General features: G+C 49.5%; 3 protein-coding genes across 4 annotated transcripts; 1 reads left to right on the top strand and 2 right to left on the bottom strand.

Annotated features, from left to right (window-relative positions):
• Positions 1-1,623: 1,623 nt before the first annotated feature.
• Positions 1,624-5,622, top strand: DIABLO (diablo IAP-binding mitochondrial protein). Of its 2 annotated transcripts, none has more exons than XM_005145148.4 (6): positions 1,624-1,670; positions 2,408-2,528; positions 2,864-2,995; positions 3,671-3,781; positions 3,930-4,026; positions 4,970-5,622. In XM_005145148.4, the coding sequence occupies exons 1-6, from the start codon at positions 1,624-1,626 to the stop codon at positions 5,182-5,184; spliced, it is 723 nt and encodes a 240-aa protein (XP_005145205.2). In that variant the 3' UTR covers positions 5,185-5,622. The 2 variants fall into 2 exon arrangements, with proteins under 2 accessions (XP_005145205.2, XP_030901397.2); XM_031045537.2 differs by having other exon boundaries at positions 2,867-2,995.
• A 2,692-nt stretch (positions 5,623-8,314) lies between these two features.
• B3GNT4 (UDP-GlcNAc:betaGal beta-1,3-N-acetylglucosaminyltransferase 4) lies at positions 8,315-10,259 on the bottom strand. Its single transcript, XM_005145147.3, has one exon. The coding sequence runs from the start codon at positions 10,088-10,090 to the stop codon at positions 8,990-8,992; it is 1,101 nt and encodes a 366-aa protein (XP_005145204.2). The 5' UTR covers positions 10,091-10,259; the 3' UTR covers positions 8,315-8,989.
• A 749-nt stretch (positions 10,260-11,008) lies between these two features.
• LRRC43 (leucine rich repeat containing 43) lies at positions 11,009-17,880 on the bottom strand. Its single transcript, XM_013128065.3, has 12 exons — positions 17,785-17,880; positions 17,427-17,702; positions 17,052-17,162; positions 16,774-16,913; positions 16,102-16,340; positions 15,172-15,350; positions 14,901-15,024; positions 14,557-14,696; positions 14,312-14,401; positions 13,843-14,022; positions 13,257-13,344; positions 11,009-11,214 (listed from the first exon to the last, which is right to left on the bottom strand). The coding sequence occupies exons 1-12, from the start codon at positions 17,878-17,880 to the stop codon at positions 11,054-11,056; spliced, it is 1,824 nt and encodes a 607-aa protein (XP_012983519.2). The 3' UTR covers positions 11,009-11,053.
• Between the last annotated feature and the right edge of the window lie 5,407 nt (positions 17,881-23,287).

Consider the following 23,287-nt stretch of genomic DNA (forward strand, 5'->3'; position numbering starts at 1 on the left):
CAGCTCAGCAGCCCTGTACAGGGCTCTTGAAAAGCACACACAAGTACAACCCGACAGTGACAACCTCTTAAGTAGGATGAGTGGACATTAATCCTCCTGCACGCAGCCATTTCTCCCCACATTAGAACCACCCCACCAGCTCTGCAGTCTCCTTGCTCAGAAACACTCATCCTGTCCCTTTTCTCAGAGAGCAGGAGGAGCACAGCAGCAGCCAGCCCCAGAGATCCTACCTGCACAGTGCTGGGGAGAATCATGCCGGACTCCTTCACCATCCACTTCCTGAAGGTGCTGAGGGAGCTGCTGGCCTTTGTGCTCTTCAGTTACACCGTGTTGGTCGGGGCGCTGCTGCTTGCTGGATGGACGACGTACTTCTTGGTGCTTAAATGAGCCCTCTCCAAAGGGAACAGGCTCCACTGTGCATCTGCTCATCACATGGGACGGTCCCTTCCTCCTGCAAGTGTTTTGTTTCATTACTGCCTAATCACAGTCTTATTTTCTTATGTAAAAAGAATAAAGGTTTCCAAAGCATCTGCATGCATGCACTTTATTTATCCCTGTGGCTCTTGCAGCTTCTTTGTGGCTCCTACACATTTGCCCCTGCTCCTCAAAGTGTTTGAAAGCCTCTCAGCAGTTCTATCCTGAGATTCCCAGCCCATGCTCTGCCTCAAGAGCACAGCAGCCTGCCAAGCACAGCGGATGGACAAGAGGGAGGCAACACAATTCAAACATGACCAATATCTCATAGGAACAAGTCCTGCCTTGTCTAACTCTGCCTCATTAAGGGTGTGAAGGCTGAGATACAGAAATTACTTGTAATTATTTTTAGATGTGCTGAAAAAAGACATCTCAAATCAGCACAAGGTTTCCCTCTTCCTGCAGTTTTAGGAGGCGTATTTCATGGGGGGCACCAAGACTATGTTATCCACAGGCTTATTATTTGGTGCTCTCAAGTGTGCTATGCTTAAAACACAGAATTAGCTGAAGGATGTGCCTGTGATGCAGCACAGCTTGAAAGTAAACTGCATTGAATGAATTGTAACAGAGAACAGAATCTCTGCTATAAATAGAGTAGGTTCAATTGACCAAGGCTTTCATGTGGAACTATACGGGAAATCTTTGGTGGAGGAGCTGGGGATTATCACCCAGAAGCTGCGGATTATCACTAGTGTGGAACGAGCCGAAAGCAAAGCAGCATTATATACACTTGTAAAACAAAGACAAACTGAAGCAGGGGCGTGTGGAGCAGAACCTGTGTAAGCCGGTCCGAGCGATCGCAGCCCTCACTGATGACCTGACACAGCTGCGGACTGTTCCCTGAGGAGCCGGGCCGGCCCTCAGGTGTCCCTGGGAACACACAGGAGCTGCCCAGCGCGGCCGGGGCTGAGCCCCCGGTACCGTTTGTGCTCCGCAGGGCCTGTCCGCGGGCAGGCACCGCTCCCTGCGGGGCTGAGCTACCGGAGGCTCCATCCTCCGGTCCCGCCGCCGCCTCAGGCTCCGTCCCCCTCAGGCTCCGTCCCCCTCACAACACCCGCCCCAACGCCGCGCATGCGTCAAGCAGTGGAAAACCAGCCCCGCCCCGCCGCTGCGAGTGACGTCACTTCCGACGTACCGCCCAGTCCCAAGATGGCGGCGGGCAGCCGGTGGCTCCGGAGCTGCTGCTCCCTGCTCAGGTACCGGCTGTGCGGGGCAAGGGCCTGTCGGTGGGGCCCAAGCGGGTGTTCAATGGGCTCCGCCGCTGAGCGCCCGTTGTGACTCGCTTCAAGCCCGGCTGGAGCGGCGGCCTGTGCCACAGCTGCTCGCCTTATCCGTGTCCAGCTGGAGGAGCACAGGCTGTGGTATCCACACAGCGCTTGCCGCTGAGGGAATGTAGGTTAAGAGCCCGCAGCGTAAAAGAGGACACCAGAACAACAGCAGAAGCCTCGCGGCTGAGGATGCTGCTCTGCTCGAGTATTTCAGAGATAGGCCCTGACCACACAGACTAATGCACAACGTGGGATGTCAGTGACACTGAGCACAGGAGGCCCTGAGTGCACCGGGCTGCAGCAGACTATTACCAGCCATAATGCTCACCTGCGTGTACCTTATACCACTTTTAAGCATGCTTTTTAACTTGCTTTCAAATATTATGTAATAGTAGCAGTGTGTTGGTACCAGATAAGATACAGTTGCACTGTCAAAGGATTAATAATGTGCTAGTTACTGTGCTTATCTCTTTTCTTGCACTTATAAGTAATGTAGCAGAATTTAAACCAAACTTACCCACTCACTATTACACAGCTGCATTACAGAAGCTCAGGAGAGAGTAGGGCACCCAGGACAGCTTCTAGGTGTTCCCTCCCTCTCCGATACCTATTGCCCACTGCACACTGGTTATTTCTCTGCTTACCTTTGTTTCTTGCATTTCCAGACGAACCTTCCCTGCTGTGGCCAGTGTCAGGAGGCGCTGCCTCGCAGGTGTGAGCGGACGATGGCACCAAATCGTGGGAGTGGGGCTGGGGGTGTCCTTGTGTGCTGTCCCCATTGCAGAGGTAAGGTACCAGCAGTGGTGCGTGCAGAACCTGCTCATTACAAACAGTTTAACACTCAAAAACTCTCGCTTAGCATTTTACAAAGTGCATTTTACTTGTCCTTGGAATTGTGTTCCTGCTTGGGGATCACAGGTGTTTAAGATGTGGTTGTTAAGGAAAAGAAATGAGGAAGTAACACCGTGTAAAAACAGTTGTCTTGTTTTACAGTGGAAAACCAGCAGCTAGAATTGGGCTGTCCAAACTTGTGACTAACAGTGGTGCTTTTCCTTATCACTATTTATTGCATCCATATGAAAGTCAGAGTAAAAGATCATGCAGATATCTTTGTCCTTCAGCAGCAGAATGTGGTTTCTCTCAGCAATGATGCCTTGATTAAAAGAGCAGTTTCCTTGGTCACAGACAGCACTTCTACACTCCTCTCTCAAACAACATACGCGCTGATTGAAGCATTGACAGAGTATACAAAGGTAAGCTGAGAGATCGTGTGCTGTGCTATTTGACACGAACTACACCTGTTAAACCATACTTGGAATGGACTTTGGCTGTTTTACTATTTTTAATAACAGAGGTGTGGGGTTTCAGGAAGTCAGGTCTCCAGAAAACAGTGGGGTAGGGCTCCCTGGGCTGCTACACCAAACACAGAAGTTACCTTTAGCTTTGTTAGACTGTTGATTTGAGGTTGAACTTAAACCAGAATGCCCCATGTCTCAAAGCTGGGGTTAAAGAAAGTCATAACAGGTATTGGATACCTGCATACTGAGTAAGCAGGAGGTACCACCCTGTATTCTTAGGTATTTTATTTACCTTCTGTGCCCATTTCTAAGACTATGAACTTGAATTTCATCAGAAGAATGGAATGAGCCATATTTAAGTCTGAAATAAGAAGGCGGAGTTTTCATTTTACAAATAAGTGCCAATTTGAGTAAAATATTTGCATTCCAGTTTACCACCTTATTGGTATGGCAAGCATAAAGAGATGTTGGGCACAACAGTGCTGTGGGCAGAGAGCAAATGCTGTCAGTGCCCCCAGAACTGCAGTGAATTCAGAACAAAGCACCTCTGGAAGCATTCAGCAATTGTACTAATATCAGTTAACACTCAGACGTACAGATCATCATGCAGCTGAAATGATTCCTTTGCAGGCAGTTTATACACTGGTGTCTCTCTACAAGCAATATGCAAACCTTCTTGGGAAGATGAATTCAGAAGAGGTGGATGCAGTTTGGCAGGTGGTGATAGGAGCCAGAGTTGATGTAAGCATCTCCCTCCAGGCACCAATCTGCCTGTTAAAACTCCACTCAGAAACTCCTCTCGCTTGCTCACCTTTTCAGGAAGGTGCTGTTTGGAAGAGTGTCCAAATACTGTTACATCTGGTTAAGTAACACTTTGGTTTACTTCTAGGTGAGAACAAAGCAGGAGGAATACCTAAGGCTGGAATCTAGCTGGATGACAGCGTTACGTCTTTCAGAGATGGCAGCAGAAGCTGCTTATCAGTCAGGTAATACTGAGGATGTCTTTCCCCTCACATTTAGGCAGCATTTCTTTAATGAGAATGGAGTTGAGAGACCCAGTACATCTGTTCAGTTCACACAGCAATTTACACCTAATGCCTGGTTCTCAGAGATGCTGAGAACTTCTGTTATTTTATTGGCTACAGATCTGGTAGATGAGTTTTGAGAACTAGGCCTGGAAACTTCACATGTGGTTTAGATAAAGACCAACCATGCCAGAAAAATGTTTCAGGGAAGCATTTAGTCATTTCTAAATGCAGTGGGTTCCAATACAGCCACAGAAACAAGGCTACCTAGGAGGGTCCAGCAGATCTTTCCAGATGGACTCATTTCTATTAAAGAGTGGGAATATTTGCCTTTCACTCAGGAAAGAGATTCATTTTGGTCTTCTCTCCCTGGATACACCCTTTCACAAAAAGTTTAGGACTTGATAGCCCCAAGATTGAGTTATGGGTTGGCTTATGGTAAATCAGCAAAGTTACTGGAGTGGAGAAGGGGAGAAAAGCGATGAAAATACAGGGACACCCTGACTCTGTCAGGGCCTGGAAAACAGTCTGTTAGGAGGAGAAAGCATTCTGAGTTCAGCAGTGCCACAGATATTCTCACTGCTGGTAGGTGCTTGGACAAGGGCTGCAGGCTCCCAGCACACAATGGCTGGGCTGAGTTTTATACCCCACTACCACAAGCTGATTGCTCTGATCAGACACTGGCTGTAACCCACTTGGGTGGGGAAGAGTTCAAGGGGGCAAAAAATAACCTCAAAGCAGGCAAATTAGTGTTGAAGGTAAATGAACAACAAATGCATTTAGCATTAATGGAGCCTAAGAGCCATCAAAACAGCAAAGCAGGTGAAAATTGTAGACAGTAGGTATCTTAATTGAAGGTTTACTGAGTGTTTTCTGATCTTCTGTATTTAAATCATTACCTTAGGTGCAGACCAAGCCTCAGTGTCAGCCCGCAGCCACATTCAGCTGGTGAAATCACAGGTACAAGAAGTGCGACTGCTGTCCCAGAAAGCAGAGACCAAATTAGCTGAAGCTCAAACAGAAGAGCTCATCAAAGCTCAAGGAGAGGATTCTTCATTGCCAGAGGGCATTTTAGGAAGCTCAGAGGCAGGTGATGACCCTTACCTGCGGGAGGACTGAAAAGAATTCAGATGTCACCTGGGAACATGTGAGAGTCAGTCACAGATGGAAGGGTCCTGAACTTTTCAGTGTGGGATAGTGGGAAACTGCTGAAATAAGCCTGTGATTCCATTTTTCAAACAGGATTGCTTTACAAATCAGGTCAGTTCCAAATATCTGAAAGGTCTCGATCTTGTTTGTAAGCTTACCATGTTTGTAACACTCATGGATTCAGTTATTTAAATGTTTAACTATGCAAATGTGAAGATTGCTATCATGGATAGCTGGTTGTTAATAGTCTCTCTGCTGGGAGGGTCTTACCACTCATGATATGTTTGTGACAGCTCTCTTAACTTAGAGGCTAGCTGGGTATCAGCCAAAGATGTATTTAAAAGTCACTATTTTTAACTTGTGAATGATGTCTGTTAGGAGGTACCTTTATTAAACTGTGCAAAAGCATCTTGTTGTGAGTGTGCTTGTTTGGGTAAGATTAAGCACTATTTTCTATTGGAACTGTAACAGAGCTGAGTGACAGCTGCAGTAAATTATACTTAATTGCAATCAGGGGAAACATTTGCTGTAGAGTTCCCCAGGTTGTCCTTAGTTTTGCAGCTCAGTGCAGCAACTGCTTCCATCCAGGAGTCACCGCTTGGAACACAGCTGCCTCCCTGAGGAAGCAGAGGGAGAGTTGACTTTCAAGACCCTGTGGTTATTAAACAAAGTCGTCGTGGCAACTGCTGTGTACTTCTTTACAGAGCAGTGAGCAAAAGCCAGTTTTGCATGGTTGAATGCTTTCCAGCACAAGTCTCAGGAAAATAATTCTTTCCTTTTGCAAGCCTAATGTTTCAGTGCAGGATTCAAAACCACAGGTGCCTTTCACTGTGCTCATTTTACCTGACAGCTGAATGTGAAATTTGCAGTATTAACTGTATAGACAATAGAAACTTAGAGCTGAGATGGGTTCGTGGAACGGCATCCACTGGGACTTTATCACTGCTGATTTGAGTCAGTTAATCCCCATTCACCAGGTTTTGTAAGAAAACACACATTAATCAGGTTTTTCACCAGGAATTAGCATCTCATGCACTACACATATGTCAAGGTTGCTGTTACTAAACTGAGTTGTGCTTCACGCAGGTGTAGCATAAACTTTTCTATACACGTCTCATTTTGCCTGGCCTTTGAACAGATGCAGTCTCATTTGCACAATGCTGTACATTTATAGAGGAAGTAATAAAGGAATTAAAGAAACCGCCTTTCCTTGTTCCTGCTCCTTGCTGGATGCTGCTGTGTCCAAGGAGGATGGCACAGTCCAGAATCCAAGCTCACAGGGAGACGCCAGTGTCTGTTGTGCTGATAGTCAGGAGGTCCTAAACAGAGCTTTGGGCCAAAGCATTAGATAAAAACCCACTAGCAGGAGAGGATTATTTGCAGCAGGGGCACAAGCATACCCTCAAGAGCCAAAGGCAACTCCAGGTCAGCCTCTAACCACAGCTGCTCAATTTGTGACATGCTGCAGTTGAAGAATGGCTGCCAAGCCACTGACCCAAATGCACGTACAAGTTGTGTTCCTTTCAGGATGCCACAGTAACTGCACAGACGCTTGCATGGCATAGATACAGTTTAGTACAGATGAGCACTGCTACAGGAGTCTGCAAAGCAACTCTCTCCCTTTCAGGGCATGCTCCCAGCCTCCTGTTGCCCCAGTTGTTTAACTGTACTCCTCACTCTTACTTCCCAAGACACAGGCTGGGAAGTACGATGTCCCACACACATCAAACCTTCAGATGTGACAGGAATCAGTTCAGTCAAGCCAAAATAGGCCTGAAGAGCACAAAGTGGCTTCACATTGCCTCCAAAACAGGGTGGAAAGAGTCTCGCACTTTATTAGGAAGTGAGAGTTGCCTGTTGGGGGTTAGCCCATACAGCTAAGCCCACAACAGACATGACATCATGCTCTACGTTATGTTACTGAGTTTGCATTTGGAATCAGTGAGTGGATCAGAAAGATGCTGCTGCAGCAGTTTGGAGGGTACCATGGTACCCATTCTTCCCAGCCTCCTCTCTGGAACAAGCAGCAGTGCCCAGAAACTTGGGTTTGCTGCTGATACTCAGCCTTGTTTACAAAGCCAACAGCATCTGAAACTACATGTAGCCAATTTCTCAGGTACAGCTCACACAGCTATTAATCTCTCTTAGGGCTGCAGTGAGAAGACACAGCAGCAGCTTGTAGCAGACCACACAGAGGATGGCCACACACAGGCTCACCCCTTGGAAGAGCAAACACACCTGGCACAGAAACAGCTTGTGTGAGAGTGGCAACTCCTGCCATGGGAGGCTGGGTCATGCCATAGGGCTGAGCTAGAACTACACGCAGTGCTTTAGAAAGCCAGGGCAGTGAGAAGTGCCAGGAGTCCCTCATCCTGAGGTCACACACACATGGCCCCACTGGAAAGCAGCACAGGCAGCCTGCCCTGAGAGCACATCACATCTCTGCTCTCCAGATACCCTTGGTCTCTCTGTAGCACAAGCAAGGACCTGGAAGCACTTCCCAGGCACCTCTGAAAGCTCCAGCTCACATCTGGTGGGCAGTGAGCACAGGGCAGCAGTGACAACAGCACAACACAAATTGCTCTGATTTGGGTAATCACACACTCCCTCTCTACCTGCTGCCTTTGTCACAGAATCACATGCTGCTTTGGGCTGGAAGGGACCTCAAAGGTCATCCAGTCCCTGCCACAGACACCTTCCATGCAACCAGGTTGCTCAAAGTCCAGGCTGGCTCATGCCCACACGCAGCAGCTTCAGATGTAGCAGATGTATTCCCTGAAGCCAATAAACTTCACGGAAGTATCACCAAATCTAAGTTTAATGCTTGATCTTTCCTCAAATCAGTGATTCCAAGACAAATCAATCACTTCTGTGTCAATGCATCTTATCTGGACAGGGCAACTGCACATAGGAAAGGAAGCAGCAAGTATCCATTTCCACAGAACCTCATCCTCTTTAGTAGCAACGATTCTTTAACACAAATACCCAGCATAGGATCTCAGCCCTCTTTGGCTTTTGGTGCTCCTTGCTTTCAGGAAATCCAAGAGTACTCCTAGGAAAACACTTTTCAAAGCTGTCTTTTATTTATACCCAACATAACAACACAAATACACCTCCCACACCACATGGAAAGCTACAGCCACTCTACCTACCACTGTGATTATTCAAGACATATTACTCCTCTCAAACCCAATCAGAAAGTGTTTGTGCAAAAGCTTCCAGTGCAAGTAAGAATTAACTTCTGTAAAATCCAAAGGGCTTGAGTGGGAGCCCAGTCAGTGCCTTGGATCACCCTGCTGTGGAACCCGTCCTTAAGGGATTTTCTTCCTCACCCCACTCCCTTTCTCCTTCTGTCCTGTAGGACCTTTGGGATTGCTGGCCTGGGACAGCAGCAGACCTAGCAGCACACACTGACCTTTATTCCACTCCTTCAAGTCATTTCAAGTGCTGTGTCACTCATTAGTCACCACGAGCTTCCCAACAGGAAGCTGATCTGTGGCCAGCCACAGGTGTTGGGGAACCTCCATAGCAGGTGGGCACTCACTCACGTCCCTGTGGCACCTGTGACTTTCCCCTGCTCCATGTCCCACCAATCGACCAGTCCCATCCCCACCATGTGACAATCCAACTGGTCCTTTACAGGCTTCCTGCAGACAAACCCCATGGCTCAAGTACAGTCTGTTAGTTAAGGACACGTCTCTACCACAACCTGATTTTTAGTTTAAGTACCCTGTATCTGTCACCGGTCACAATCCTGCTGTGCTCATCAGTAGCTTCATTTCCAACCCCTTCCATAGCTGTGTGTTAAGGACACTGCACACCTGATGCTCTTGTCCTTTACCAGCGTCCACATGATCCACATGTCAGTTGGGTTTAGTCTGTGCACAACCATCAGTCCTTTGTAAAAGCATGGATCAAAAGGACTGAAAGGTCTCTGGATCCCAAAAGTCTTAAAGCCAGCGTGGTTCTTTGGGGTCACTGCCATCTTTGCCAGGCACATTCCCACAAACACATCATCTATTGGGAAGAGCTCCGTGTCCTCTGCTGTGCTCTGGAGGCGGCGTACTGTCTCCCTAGACATGACATAGCCCCCTCCACCCGCATAGAGAGGATAAAAGGTGGCTGTGTACATGGACTCTGGAATAAAGTATTTGACCTTGCTGTTCCTGATGGGACGGGCGTTGGCAATCACATCCCCAACAAAGAGATCCTGTTCAGGGTCTAATTCGTGCAGGAACTCAACAATGTTGTAAGTGTTGACAAAGACATCATCATCCCCCTTCAGCACAAACCTGGCATGCAGGCAGTCCTCCACGAACCAGCGGAGGAAATGCAGCTCCTTAAGGGTCAGGTTGTAGAAGCTGTCAACAAAATCCCACTGCACGATGTCATCAAACTCCTGGCTCTCATAAGCCAGCAGCTGGTGCAGGGGCTTTTGTACCTGGCTTTTAGCCTCTGAGCGCCCTAGAAGGAATACCAGCCTGACACGCTTGCCACCAATGGAGATCTCCTTCCCCCATGTGTTCCTTATTGCCACCCGCCGGTCCACGTTGATCGGGGAAGACTTGATGGCCAGCAAGAGGAACACCTCTTTGCTACACCTGGAAGGCTTCCGCAGGACCGAGAAGTTCCGGCAGTGCTTGTACGTTAAGAAGACTCGGTGAGGCTCCGGGAGGGTGCGAGAAGAATTGTCAAGACTCAGGTTTGGCAAACACCCGTTGTCCAGAGGCACAGCCTGGGGTTTGTGAGTCGCTACATCCACTTTCTGGTCCCCCGACGACGCTGACAGCTTTGCCTCTTTCTTCAAGCAAAGAAAATACACCAGCAGCGTGACTGAGAAGGTGTAGAGCACGAGGGACTTCATCCTGGCGCCCATGGTGCAGAACGCAGCCCCTGCGCCGCCCGCACCGACGAGCCGTTACCAATGAACCCGCACACTCACTCCCCGCTCGCCCCCGCCGCTCGGAGGGACGCGCCCGGGGCTGGTTCCTGCTGTCTCCGAGCGCTGCCGGGAGCACGGGAGCGCTGCGGCCGCTCTGCAGCACCGGGACCCGCTCGGCCGCGCACACCGGCCCCGGCTCCAGTCCACGCTGCGGAACCGCATCCCCCCGGCAGCCCCGCCCCGCTCCGGCCCGCCCCCGGGAGGGATGGGCCGGGCACTGAGCACCGGGCACCGAGCACCGGGCACCGCACCCTGCACATGGCTCAGCACCGCGCCGGGCCGGGCACTGAGCACCGGGCACCGAGCACCGGGCACCGCACCCTGCACATGGCTCAGCACCGCGCTGGGTCGGGCACTGAGCACCGGGCACATGGCACACCCTGCATCCATTGTACACGTCGCATTGAGCAACCACCCACCGCACTGAATAACCACCCATTGCACCCCCCCGGACTGCCAACACCCTGCACTGATCAACCACCATTGCACACCGTGCAGTGCACGCGCCACACTGAACAACCACTGAATAATCCTGGCATTGCACACCCACCTATGGCACACCCCCATCCTACATCCCTCACATTGCACACCCACCTATGGCACACCCCCGTCCTACATCCCTCACATTGCACACCCACCTATGGCACACCCCCGTCCTACATCCCTCACATTGCACACCCACCCTACACACAGCACATTGCACACCCTACCCTGCACATCACACACCCACCCCCTGCACTCTGCAGCTTCCTTGCAGAAGCTCAGCAGCAGCCTCAGACAACCACAGACAACCACAACCCCGTGGGCATCTCCAGGCTCTTGCGATTCAGCTAAACCAGGCTCCACGTGCCATCCCCACAGGGTTTATTTCCCACTCCCTCTTCCGCTGCTGACACATCACTGAGTGCTCCCCACTGCTGTGGCCACGCTCTCCTGGCTCTGAGCACTGGCTGCCAGGGGCCACCGAAGCAGCTGCATCTGGAACTGAACCGTCAGTGGCACTGGCTGCAGCCCTTGGCTGTCCTCAAGTACACTGGAGCCTTTCTTTGTGATTTTTCCTGTGGAAAGATGTAAATCTGTCACTGTCTTGACTGAGTAAATCACCCTAAAAGCAGCAGTGCACAGCAGGGAATGCCCCTGCACCAACTTCTGGGCCTTGGGGGAAAATCTATTTGAATATAGCTTTGCGTAAGAAGCCCAACATTCATCTTTAAGCAGGCAATTGATTGGGTGCAATCTTGCTTTTTGTTGTTAAATTCCACTATAATTCCTAGGAAATAAGATGCAAAAATAAATCATTTTGAGGATCCTGGAAAATCAAGCGCGGGATAAAATGAGACCCACGTGAGATTACTTCCGAAGACACGCTTCAATGTCCGGGCATATTGTTCGCTTGAGACAAAGCTTGCTGCCTTTCCTCTTTGAGCTGCCTGGAAGGGATCCCAATTCCTCTGAGAGGACTTATTATTTGTGTGCATTTACTGCCTGAGGGATGCAAATCAGCCCCAGCTCCCGGCTGCGAGTGCTGGTCCTTATGCAGCCTGGTTGGATGTGCAGCCACAACCGAGCGAGGGCTGGGACCCAGCCTCAGTGCCCCAAAGTTTAGCCATGGCCACAGATCAAAGGTGGTCCATGGTACCCAGGTGATGAGCAAGTGCCAAACGGTGCAGTGTGGTGCCTCATGGAGCAGGCAGGGCCCCCCGGCCACAATCGGGGTGTCATAGTGAGTGACAGCAGAGCGCACACTGTGGGATGCTGCTGGCACCTGGTGTCACAAGCTGGGGGAGGCAGATGGCTTTTAGGCACTGTCTGAAATAGTACTCAGTGGCCCTGCTGCAGCCAGCCTCCTCCTGCACAGGCAGAAGGGGACACCAAATTAAGCATGAGCCTCTAATCACTCTGGATTTCCTGTGTCAACAGCAGCTTTCTGTGCATCCAACATCACCCCCAGCCTCACAACCCCTGCAGCAAGGGGTTGGTCTCACTCAGGCTGAAGGAAAGCCTGAAGACCTCCTGCATGCACACTGACCACAGGCACTGGGGGTGGAAAGGAAGTAGAAAACACCACTGCTAAACTTTAGCTGTTTGACAGCAGCTCCCTGTCATATACTGCAAATACACATTTTCTTATGGGGAACAGTAATTTAGAGTTTCATCTTCTTTTCAGGTAGCTGGGGAGGCCATTGGGCTTCCTTGAGTGCAGACACAGCCTAGGACTGCAGATGCCCCCCAAAGATGGGTAACAGGGCAGAGAAAAGCAGCCTGGGGCTTTGGAGAAAGGGGTAATTTTACCCTTAAATTAGCAACTAGATCTGATGCCAGAGGAGGGGGACACAGGAGGCCTGACCAGCTCCATGCTCTCCTTGACCCATAAGCAGCTTTTCACCATTGCCCTCCCCCACTTCCTCCTGCTCTTGCATTAGCCCTCTGATGTGCTGGCACTGCTATTTTTGTAGTCAAAACAAGATTGCTGGAAAAATAACCTGCAAGAGGCAGTGTGAGGTTTGTCTCCACAGATTAAGCAACGCTGCTGGCTGAGCAGATGCTGAGCTCTGCACTGAGGAGGCAGGGGACACCCGTCAGTGGTCAGGATGGTCCTTTCATGGGTGACAGCAGACTGGGGTCTGCACCCAGCCCCACCATGGGGCAACCTGGTGCTTCTCTGTGCATCTCATCTCTAAACCAGAAAGAACAATAATCTCCTCTGCAAAGTGTTGTGAGATGTGAGTTGGAAATGGATGAGGACCTTATTATGCATCCCAGACAGCACTGGCCCCAGCTGCCCACGCCAGCCCACACCACCAGCAACGTTTGGCAGCCAAAACAGCAGGCACCACATCTCTCACCCAAGAATCTGCTTTGTCCTTCTCCCCTGGCACTCAGAGCCTGTAGGTGTGTGTTGCTCAGACGTGTTCGGGTGCGTGTCAAACTTTACAGCCCCACAGCTAATAAATGTGTTCTCAGTTTGGAGGTCAGGATGTGAGTAAGTGCCCTGCTCACAGAGCTGGCAGGGTGCTGGGACCAGCCTCTGGGCTGGGCACTGCTGCTGTTTGCTTTCACACTCACCACCCGCTGCCCAGCCAGCCCCAGTCTCTGTCACCTTTGGCAGACGTTGAAGCCTTCTCTTTGGCCTGACTTTTACTCTCTGCTTTGGGGGCTTTGCTCTTGTCTTTGCTTTTCTTCTTGCCCTGTGGAGAGAGCTGTTTCCATAGTTAGGCTGTGATGAAATTCGCTGCCCGCATTCAGTCCTGTGACTGCCATCACAGTCACAGGGACTCAAAGGGCAAAGGAAAGAGGTGAGGGGAAACAGAAACACAGCAGAGGGGATGCCCAGAGAAGAGAATCCAAGTAACAGAAAGTGTGAGCTGGTGGGTGCTGCCATGCTGAGACAGCATCAGAGGAAAGCACGAGGGGTTGCTTTCATATTCTCAAGTGGAAAAATAAACTCACCTATTTTCCTAGGCCCAGAAAAGGTAGCAGTACCTACTGCTAATATCAACACTAAGTAAGGATACCAGCATCAATGGATGGTGCTCAAGCAGGGCCATTTCAGTCCCATTTCATGGAGAGGAGAACTGAGGGATGCATGGGAGGGATGCCCATGGCCAGGATATGCTGAACCCCAGCCTGCAGCACTGCCCATCCCTGGCAGCTCTGCCTCATGTGCCCCAGAACACGCTCCTTACCTTCTCCTCCACACTTAGTGGTGGTTCTTCAGTCATCAGGGTCCCAAAGTCACACAGAGCTGTCACCAGGTCCTCAGTGGCCAGCAGAGCCTCCAGGGTCACCTTCCTGGTGCCCAGGGTCTTCCGAATGGGAGGCTCACTGCGGAGTTCACAGGACTTCTTCTTCTTTTTCTGCTTGTCCTTGCATGCAGGACCCTGCAGGGCACCAGCACAGGGACAAGCCTCAGTGCAGGGTTGGGGACCCTTCATCAGACAGCAAACAACCCCAGCCCAGCCCCTTGCCCACCACTGCACCCAGACCAAGGTGCTGCTGCCTTCCTCCCACAGCAAGGGGGTACTTTGGTGAAAGGTCTGGAATGGAAGGGAGGTCCTGACACACTAAACCGATCCAGGAGAAGGGTCCTTGTTCCCCCACCAGTGTTTTTGCAACTTGGATGTTATTTGGGCATCGTGCTCTCCCAGCACCTACCTTGGCATCAGCCTTTTGCTGCCTTTGTCCTGCCTTCTTATTTCTGTCTATGTTTTCTTCTGGATCAGCTTCAACAGGCCATGAGAGCACCTGCCCGGAGAGAGGAGATGATGCTTTAGGGCTGGGACACCCGAGGACCCTGGCGCAGGGTCATTGGAATCCCAGGCTGCATCCCAGAGAGAACACACCACCACTGTTGGGCCTCCCAGCAGCACCTTCCCCTTTCATCCAGCTCTGCCACACACCTTCTCCTCCACAACAGAGACAATTGTTCCAGCAGCCAGGTAGGACTTCAGCCCCATTAAATCCTTAACAATATGCTCCTTCCTGTAGCTGTAGTGAATGATATCTTCCCAGGGCTTTCCAGGGGTGACAAACACCTTTGCTGTGCAAGGACACAAAAAGCCTCTGAGAGAGTTCTCCTTCCTGAGGACAGAAGGACCCCCCAGGACATGACTGGTACCAATTCATTATCCATCAGTCCCAGTAACAGCCCAGCTGCAGTCAACACTATAAGGAACATCCTGATGCCATCATATGCCAGGAAGAGCCTGAGCAGTGAGGTGGGAGACTCAGAATTCCTCCTTACTGGAACTAGCCTTGGGCTCCTCTGTGGCTTCAGGCTCCTGCTGGTTCTTTGTTTCTCCTGTGTCCTGAGCAGAGCTGTCTGCATCCAAGGTGGCCCCCTCGAGACTCTCATGGATTTTTGTTACCTGGAACAGAGGGGGATCTCTTGGAAGCATGTGCAGTTATGTGTGCATCAGGACCGGGCAGCAGAGCTCTGCATCCGGGAGGTGAAGCCCCCATTTGCTGTGACCTGCCATTGCCTGCTGCTTTCAGGTGCTCTATTAAGCACAAACCTCAGCGCTGCTGCCATCGTCAAGCTCCTCTCCCTCCACAAACTCATATGTCACACAGTAGCTGTAGGTGATCACTGGAAAGTCAGAGTCATCTGCCAGCTGCTGAAGAGTGCTGGGATCAGGGACTCCTTTCATGTCCCCAACACTCACAACCACTCGTGCTTCACTCCTCGTCAGCTCTAAAAGGAAAGACAATCTTGCTGTGAAGCTGCAGTGTGCTCCTTCCAGAGGAAGTACACCAGTTTCACCAGTACCCAGCAAGGCGAAATCACCGTCGGAGATCATGTGAGGATGTGTCCCCCCACGTGGCATCCTTCCCTGACACCCAGTGCTAACGCTGTGACAAGCCACTGCCACGTGGGGTCACCCCAAAGCCACTCAAAACCTGCCTTGGCTGCTCTGCCTCCCTGGTTAATGCTTCAAACTCCAAAGAGCAGGTCTAGCACATAACCAAGTGAAGTAAGGGCCATCACGAAGGGTTTCCTACCCCCTGGGTAGCCCCTGCTCTCATCCCAGCCCATGCTGCAGAGGTAGCAGCACCCATGTGAGCATCTTCCCCAGGGAGATGTTCCTCTTTCAGCAGCTGGAGAGGAAAACAGAGTCTGAAACCAGACAGTGTCTAGGAAGCAAAGATGGGGACAGACCATGGCACCAAACCGGTGCTAGGACTAGGTTGTTCCTGCAATCTTTGCACCTGACTAAGGCTAAAACAGCCTCGAGTGTAATTACACTGCTGCAGGGTCCTCTGCCTGCCTCTCCACTTGTACTAGTGGGGTAAAAAAGCACAGAGAGAGATCTCCATTTGAGGAGAAGCAAAAGGGAAGTCAATAGTGGATCCAGGGCTTGCCCTGAGGACTTCTAGCTCAACCATGATGAAACTACCTCCCAGAACATGGAGGCAGTACAGAGAAGTAAAGGGTGCAGACTGACCTGGCTCACTTGCCAAACCAAGGAACTGGTGCCTCTCATCCAACCCTACATGGATGTCATCAAGGATGGAGAGCTTGGGCAGGCTGTCCACAAGGAAGCCTCTGTAAGTGGGAATAAGAGCCAGCGGGTTCCCTTTGAGCACCAGGATGCGGAGCTTCTCCAGGCTGGACAGCTGGGAGACCAGCCCCAGCAGATCTGTTAAGTTGTTAAAGCTCAGGTCAAGGGATACAAGATTTGGCCTAAGGAGAGAACACAGAGAAGAAGATTAGGCAAAGAGCATCCAGAGAGCTGCTATCCTGGGGCAAAAAAGAAACAAAAATTGCGTTTCCCCAGCACAAACTGGGTCAAACTGGGGAATCCAATGGTACAATCTCAAGAGGCCAATACCAAGTTCCTTAGCCATATGGTCCATTGTGAGTCTGCCCCACAGCTCCAACCCATGTTTCTTTAGCATCCATGAACCACCCCATTGCATCATTCGGTGATGCAGCCTAAGCTTTAGATCCTTTCCAGAGCAGACTCCCAGCAGGGGCTTTGAGAAGGGCATGGAAAGAGTAAGCTGCCCAAGGACATGGGAACTACGGTGGGCAGGATGTCAAGACAGTTCCTCAGGTGATCTCCCTGTTCCACACCTTGGCCTTTCAGGAGCCCACATTCAGCCTATGGCATTACCAGAAGGCTGCAGTGAGGCACTTGTCCTGCAAAGGTCCACACAGCCTGTTGTATCCCAGCCCCAAGTGCTGAAGCTCCGGAGGAGGCTGAGCACACAGGTCCTGCAGATCAGCCACAGCATTGCAGCAGAGCTCCAGAACCTGTCCAGGATGAAGAGAACAAGAAACATCCATTGCAATGAGCTGCTCCTGACATTCCCACAAGCTCTTCAGCTTGCACTGTGTTCCCAGATGGGATCTCCTTCCCGATCCTGCCATCACAAGGGATTGTTTGCTCACCTTCAGAGTCCGGGGCAGGTTGGCTGAGGTTACCCTACTGATGTGGTTGGCACTGAGGATGAGCTCCTCCAGCTGCTGTAACTGCAACAGACCTGCATCGACCTCCTCCACCTGCAAAGAGTTGGGTTTGGCCAACATGTCCGTGAGCCACCTCCTGGTCAAGGTGACACGGACATGCAGTGGTGATCCCCATGACACGTGTAACATGGATTAGTGCAATATGCTGGGGCTGTGGCAGTAGCTCTACTCCAGCAGCAACAGTGGCATCTGGGGAGTCCCAGGGATGGGGAAGGTGTCCTTTTCCCTCCCAACAGGAAGATGTGGTTTCCTGGCCAGGAGATGAGCAGCTTTACAGGCACCAGCAGCTGCACTTACTCCCTTGTCAACAATCCGCAGGGACCTGAGGACCTGGAAGACGTTGGAGCCATGGACGAGCTCAGGCTCCAGCACAGCCACTTCCCGCAGGAGCTGGTCCTGGGGGCTGCAGCCTGGTGGCAGGGCCCAGGGGCTGTGTTGGTCCTTCAGCAGCTCTATCAGTGCCTCAGGGCTCTCCTCACCCAGTGGCACATCCTCCTCCTGCCTGGCTGGGGCTGCCCACAGCCCTGGCTGACCTCCATGGGGGCTCCTGCGTGCAGCAAAGCGGGACTTGTTCTGCAGGGAGGGAGAGAGGAGAGGCAGTGACAGCCCTGTAGGCCCCAATCCACATCCATGGCTGTGCCCCCCTGGACCCTACCCAGCTGCCAAGGCCACAGGGGAAGTCCTGCAGAGTCAGGTGCCTTAGATGCTCCTGAAGAGCAGCTGAGACAGTGCAAGGACCAGGTGCTGCCATCCAGCCCCAGCCCAGCATGGAATTCCCTGGCTCAGTGACAAGAGTCCCTGTCGCTAGGAGATGGCAGGGACGAAGGCACCCTGGGGACCAAGCCCTGCAGGTGGAGTCAGCCTGGGACAGCACTGAGCTCCCCAGGCTGGGAATAAACCCCTGGTTTCCTGGATATCCCCCTGGATTCTGGGGGTTTACTCCCAGCCTTACGGAGCAATTGCAGGGTACAGCATCAACCCTGTCCCTTGGCCAAGGACCTGTGATACGGTGTTTGCCATTTCACTTAACTACATCCTGAGTGTCACTCAGGTTTTGGGGGGAAGTAGCCAGGTTCTCAGTTTGCTATAAAAACGCTGCTGTTCACTCATGTGGAGGGCACCACCATCAGCACAGCAGCACAAGGCCATCGGAAAACCAGGCTCACAGCGAAAAATACCAGCTCCTACACTAGGAAAAAGGTGAGCCCCAGAAGCAAAAGCCACAGCGCTATCTCAGGTCACATTGAGGCCTCTGCACTCAGGTCTGTTTTTTCCAGTGATAGGTGTTGAGGCAATGGCTACAGATTCCGGTTTAGGGAGCCTACAGAGCAGCCTGTGTCAGTAAAACCTCACCAGATGAACTGCAGATGCTCTGTGGCATCTGGTGGTTACGTGATGGAAAGCTGAACTTCCACTGGGGTTGGGTTTCACAAGAGAGATGCCAATCTGCTCCCTTACCAGCTCAGCACAGCTGTGTACTGATAGGAAATGATGTGCAGGGACAGTAACACGCCACGAGGTGGAATAGCCCCACAAACAGCCATCCTTGACTCAGTAGAAAATGAAGTCAAATCTTCTACAGAACTTTGAAGAAGCATCACCAGTGGTTCAATCGTGTTCTGTGGAAAAACCAAGCTGTAAGAACACTGCTTCTCTCTCTTGTATCACTTACAAACAACTGGGCCCCATTGCCATTGGTGCTGCATGGAGATGTCCCCTCCTCTTGGAAGAAGGATGGCTGCGATTCCTTGTCTGGTCCTCCCTGGCTGTACCCGTCTGAGGCAGCTGGAAGGGGCCTGGCAGTGTCCAATGTACAGTGGTCTCTTGTGTGTGAAAGCTCATGCTCCTGCACATCTTACAATGCATTTTACAACTTCCACACATATTACAACTCTGCTTTTTTGGTGCTTCCAAACAAGCAACCCTCCAAGATCATCCTTCTATGTGAAAGGAGGCACCTGTCCCCATCACTATCTTCATAGAGATGTCCCTACACACCCTGCACAAAGAAACATCTTCCTCTTTTATTCATCTTTGCATCTATGACTACTTTCAGGCATCTTTTCAATAGATTTCAGACGGTATCTTCAGATCTCTTTTATGACAGAGGTGAAAAGTACAAGTGTGTATGTGTCAAATTTTCACAAAGGTACATTCATATGTGTTTCCTCTGCCCTCCTGTGTGTCCTAAACCATCAGTATTTCTACAGGACCTCTTCTGATCACAGCCTCATACTTAACTCCTAGGAACAACTTTCCTCTGTTTTGGTGTCTATGAGAATTTCCTGCTGGAAAAGGAAAATCACCTCAGGGGAGTTAGAGAGATGGGCAACAGAGATGGGGAGGTGGGATCCTGGACATCCTCTGCTAGATTATGTGAGGAGGCCTCACAGACATGCGGCAAAGGGATTTCCATGGGGACCTGGAGGCCTGACCATGCCTTGCACACAAGCCCCTCATAGCTTTTTCACTCCTCACATTAGCTCACTCTTACGCTGACCCTGCAGGAGAAGGATCTGACTTTGGGCACCAATAATGTGTTCCAATCATGTTCTTGAAAACAACATCCAAGTTTATGTTCTAACTCCTCCGTTTTGGTGAGCCCAAAGCTTTAGATGGGATGCCAAGCCAAGCATCCTGAAGTCCTAGCCAGAGAGATGATACAGGACACCATCCATGTCAGTTTGAAACTGCGCCTAGATCACAATCAGCAAAGACTCATTTGAACCAAGTTTTGATATAATCTGTCAAAAAAGAAAAAACCCCAAATTATCACCAGCAAAGAAAAAAAAACCATAGGAGAACCACTGACGCAAACCTCCAGGGTACTTAAATGCAGCTTGGCTGGTCACATCCACAGCACTGCAGGCAACAAACAGCTCGAACGCCAGCGTCTAGCCAGCTTTTGGCCAAGTCAGCTGCAAACCAAGCCCACCATGAAGCACCGAGCAGGTGGGTACCATTTAACCTTGCTACTCGTTGTAACGTTGCACTGGTTGGTGCTCATCATTAGCTCAGCCACTTCACGTCAATACCTTTAGGCATTTAGTGCGCTGCACAAAAGCAGGAAGCTTTGCAAAAATGATGTAGAGGCTTGAGACTGATCATTGTGTTCTTTTCTTGTCTTCTTTCCCTTCTTTATTTGAATGCAGAGATCAACAGGTTTGCAATCCTCCTCTTCTGTTCACTGGTTCCTTTGGGCTCCTTGGCACCAACAGCCACCTCCGAAGGAAGCAAAATTACTACAGGACAAACGCAGAAGCATTTTCCTACCCGAATAAAGCCCTTAGCATCGGTGATAGAAAGGCAAGCAACTGCCTTGTTTAAGAACTACGTAAGTGTACTATTTTGCATTTGCTGTGTTTTTGTGCAGAAATCTCTTGAACTATTATAAAATACTAGAAAGATCATCAGTAGAGAAACATTTGGGTTAGAACCTAGAATAGTCTCTTCTCTGTATTCCATACACAAAGGAAGGTATTTACATTGAAGTATTTTAGGGCAGAGTTGGAGCAATGTCTAGAACAGCTGAGGAAAGTTTGGGCAACTTTACCTCAGCTATGTGCTAGCTTTGATATTCCAGATGAAGAGCATTGCTCCTTCTTGGCTTCTTGAGTCGCGTTGGGCTTGAAGCAGGCATCTGTTCTGAGGTGATCACTGGAAACATGGAGAGAATTGCTTTGCTCTTGGGTCTGATCCTAGTACTAGAGCAGTCAGGAGCACTTCTGCCGCGAGTCCTGCTTGGAGATAGGACAACATGCACTGAACCCAAGTGTCAATGCTTCAGACAGATCTCAATTCCTGCGAAGACGTTGATACAAATCAGTATAAAACATTTCCCTCAAATTCATTCTTGAAATCAAAACCACCTCTGCTGAAACAGATGAAAATACGCTCAGGCCCAAGCACATCTTTGCGTGAGTACATTTTGCCCATATGGCAAAGGGAAAACATCAAAGCCAAGCAGGCTATTAAGACAGAAAGCGCTGCACACCGATAGTGTGCAATACCTACTCGATAAAAGGAGCATAGGTGTTAGTACAGCCATTGAACAACAACAAAGAAACCCAAGCATGCAGGAACTGGAAGACAGGTGTGATGTGCCCAGACATTCAAACACAAAGCGATTACCAGGAAAGATGCAAACCTAAAGATTAATAAGGTCTCTCCTTTTCTCCCCTACAGAATACGTGTAGCCCTGTGATACCCCAAACTGCAAGCTGGCTCTCTGCTGCCTCCCAAGCCAAAGACATCATGCAGAAGATACCCTCGTGCCCAGCTTTTGATGCAGATTGCTGCTTTTTCCATGTCTTTTACAACATTTTGCGAGACCTGAAAAGTGACATAGAATTAATCTGCGGTAAGAACTTAATTCAACTCGTCAATGCAAACATCCATCAGCTGAGCGTGACACTGAGTGAACGAGCTGCCCTTTACACCTGCCAGAACCAGGACCTTCCACAGGTGGATCATAGCCAGGTCCAGAGGATGAAAACAGCAGACAAGAAGATGTACATCTGGCAGGTTTTAGAGAGATATGAACAATTAATGCAGAACACAACCAAAATGTACTCTTCAGCAGAAATGTAATACACCAGGATGAGGAAACAAGATACTAGACTTGGCTAAATGTGACCTATCAGTAGTGATGTGATCAGTTTGATGCCAGGAACAACAATGATCATGTAATTGCTATTCTACATGTTTTAACTCTATACTAGTTTAATTTAATATGTAATGGATAAATGTCTTCAGTTATTGATCCTATTTATTATAGAACTATTTATACTGGTTTATTTGCTACAGCATAGAAAAAGGATGGACTAATGTAAGTCAGGGTGATTTAATTAACCAATACAACATGAACAAACAGGAAAGCATAACTGCAGTCATTTTAATGTTATTTATATTTTTACCTTGCAATTTTATCTCAAAAGTTGTCAGTAGACTGATTTTATACTTCTAAGTGAACTGCATTTATGAATTCATTCAATACATCTATTTTTATACATTTATTTTAACAATTATATAGTTTATATATATTTATTCAGATTTTAAACTTTTATATTTTAATACTGAAAGAGATAAATAATATATGTGTTACTTAATAGGTGAATAGGTTTAATAATTTTGTCATTATATTTGGGTAGAACCTGGAATTTAATTACAATGAGATTAAATAAAATTATTCTTATTGGATTCTTTTTACCACGTAATTCTTCTTTACAATATTTTTTTTGCCCTATAAACCTGGTGTTTTAATAAACAGCAAACTGAAGTAGCTGTTTCTGGTTCTAATGTTACAGATGCTAGAAGCAGCACATATCCTCCTTTCCCATCCATTTTTATTCATAGATGTGAAGTTTTCCTTAAGCTGGTATATCCTTAGCCTTGGTTGGATACACCAGTGGGTAAACTGTTTTCACATCAGCCCCCACTTCTGAAGGGTGAACTATTGCTGGGTTAGCTCCACCACAACCACCACACCGAACTACGGCTGGTTACACACACAGCCATACACGCTGGTGTAATGGACCATACACACTGGTCCTGGAGCTGGTAACAGGGCAGAAACACTCAAACAGTCGAGGAGGAATAGAAAACGAAAAATATCAGTTAAAAAATGTAACATTATTTAGCTATAGCTAAGAAATAATTTTACTTGAAACACCTACTTAAAACACAAGCAAAAATTACTCTGCTTTCTGCTGCCATCCCTGTGCTCACTGGTGGTGGGTCACACCAGCACACAGCCCTATGTTCTGAATATCCAGGGAATTGCAGCTGGATTGAGCCCCTGGGTACCAGTGCTCTTTCTCTCCGAGGCTGTGAAGGATTTTGGTACCAGCTCATCCTCACTGTTCTCCTTTTAAATCCTCTCAATACATCAGTGCCCAGCTCACCCTTCTGCTGGGGTAGTACTCCAAGATGGTGCCATTAGGGCTGAGGATCTGTAGCTCTTCCTCCTCCCATTGCTGGAGAACTGGTCCTGTTCTACCCAGACTTCTCCAGGAAAAGTGGTTTTCTTGACATCAGCCAAGTCACTGCCAGTCCCCAAAATGCACCCACCTTGGGAAACTGGAATATTTTTCTAGGACCCCCCAAAGAAACATAAGGACCAAACTCCTTGCCAGAGCCAGGGGAAGAATTCCTCTCAA

The sequence above is a fragment of the Melopsittacus undulatus genome, chromosome 12 (assembly GCF_012275295.1).
Source record: "Melopsittacus undulatus isolate bMelUnd1 chromosome 12, bMelUnd1.mat.Z, whole genome shotgun sequence".
Lineage (NCBI taxonomy): Eukaryota > Metazoa > Chordata > Aves > Psittaciformes > Psittaculidae > Melopsittacus > Melopsittacus undulatus.

Coding starts and splice junctions, on each gene's coding strand:
- DIABLO (XM_005145148.4), top strand. CDS start 1,624: ATGGCGGCGGGCAGCCGGTGGCTCCGGAGCTGCTGCTCCCTGCTCAG. Junction 1,671..2,407: donor AGCTGCTGCTCCCTGCTCAG/GTACCGGCTGTG, acceptor TTGCATTTCCAG/ACGAACCTTCCCTGCTGTGG. Junction 2,996..3,670: donor CATTGACAGAGTATACAAAG/GTAAGCTGAGAG, acceptor ATTCCTTTGCAG/GCAGTTTATACACTGGTGTC.
- LRRC43 (XM_013128065.3), bottom strand. CDS start 17,880: ATGGCAGCACCTGGTCCTTGCACTGTCTCAGCTGCTCTTCAGGAGCAT. Junction 17,163..17,426: donor TGCGGATTGTTGACAAGGGA/GTAAGTGCAGCT, acceptor AACTCTTTGCAG/GTGGAGGAGGTCGATGCAGG. Junction 14,402..14,556: donor TCTCTGTTGTGGAGGAGAAG/GTGTGTGGCAGA, acceptor CTCTCCGGGCAG/GTGCTCTCATGGCCTGTTGA.
- B3GNT4 (XM_005145147.3), bottom strand. CDS start 10,090: ATGGGCGCCAGGATGAAGTCCCTCGTGCTCTACACCTTCTCAGTCACG.